Consider the following 299-nt stretch of genomic DNA (forward strand, 5'->3'; position numbering starts at 1 on the left):
CCGAGAGAATACGATAAGCGAACACTCACCTCTTGAGGAAGTTCGTGTACTCGGCCTGCCTGATGAGGCCCGTGCGCATCATGATCGTCTGGAAGCACTTCCGGTCGATGGCGTACAGCTTGCATCCCGTCGCGGCTGGGGGGGGGGGGGGGTGCTTAGTGGTGTAATGGCCACGCAATCAGGGGCGTGAATCGCAACTTTTGCTTTCATGATGTTTACACGGCACACTGTATTGAATAACATTTTTGCTAGTATCGAACACATAAATGTTGAAAACAGGTACAAAGGTACGTAAAACT

General features: G+C 50.8%; 1 protein-coding gene across 1 annotated transcript in view; it reads right to left on the minus strand.

Moving 5' to 3' along the window:
* Nucleotides 1-299, minus strand: part of LOC119581792 (cGMP-dependent protein kinase, isozyme 2 forms cD4/T1/T3A/T3B-like) — a gene marked incomplete at its 5' end in the record, with an annotated part of 43,492 nt that overhangs the window by 41,955 nt on the left and 1,238 nt on the right. The window contains 1 exon segment of the mRNA XM_037929921.1: nt 30-135. Within this exon segment, the coding sequence (XP_037785849.1) occupies nt 30-135 (106 nt within the window).

Source organism: Penaeus monodon, chromosome 15, assembly GCF_015228065.2.
Source record: "Penaeus monodon isolate SGIC_2016 chromosome 15, NSTDA_Pmon_1, whole genome shotgun sequence".
NCBI lineage: Eukaryota > Metazoa > Arthropoda > Malacostraca > Decapoda > Penaeidae > Penaeus > Penaeus monodon.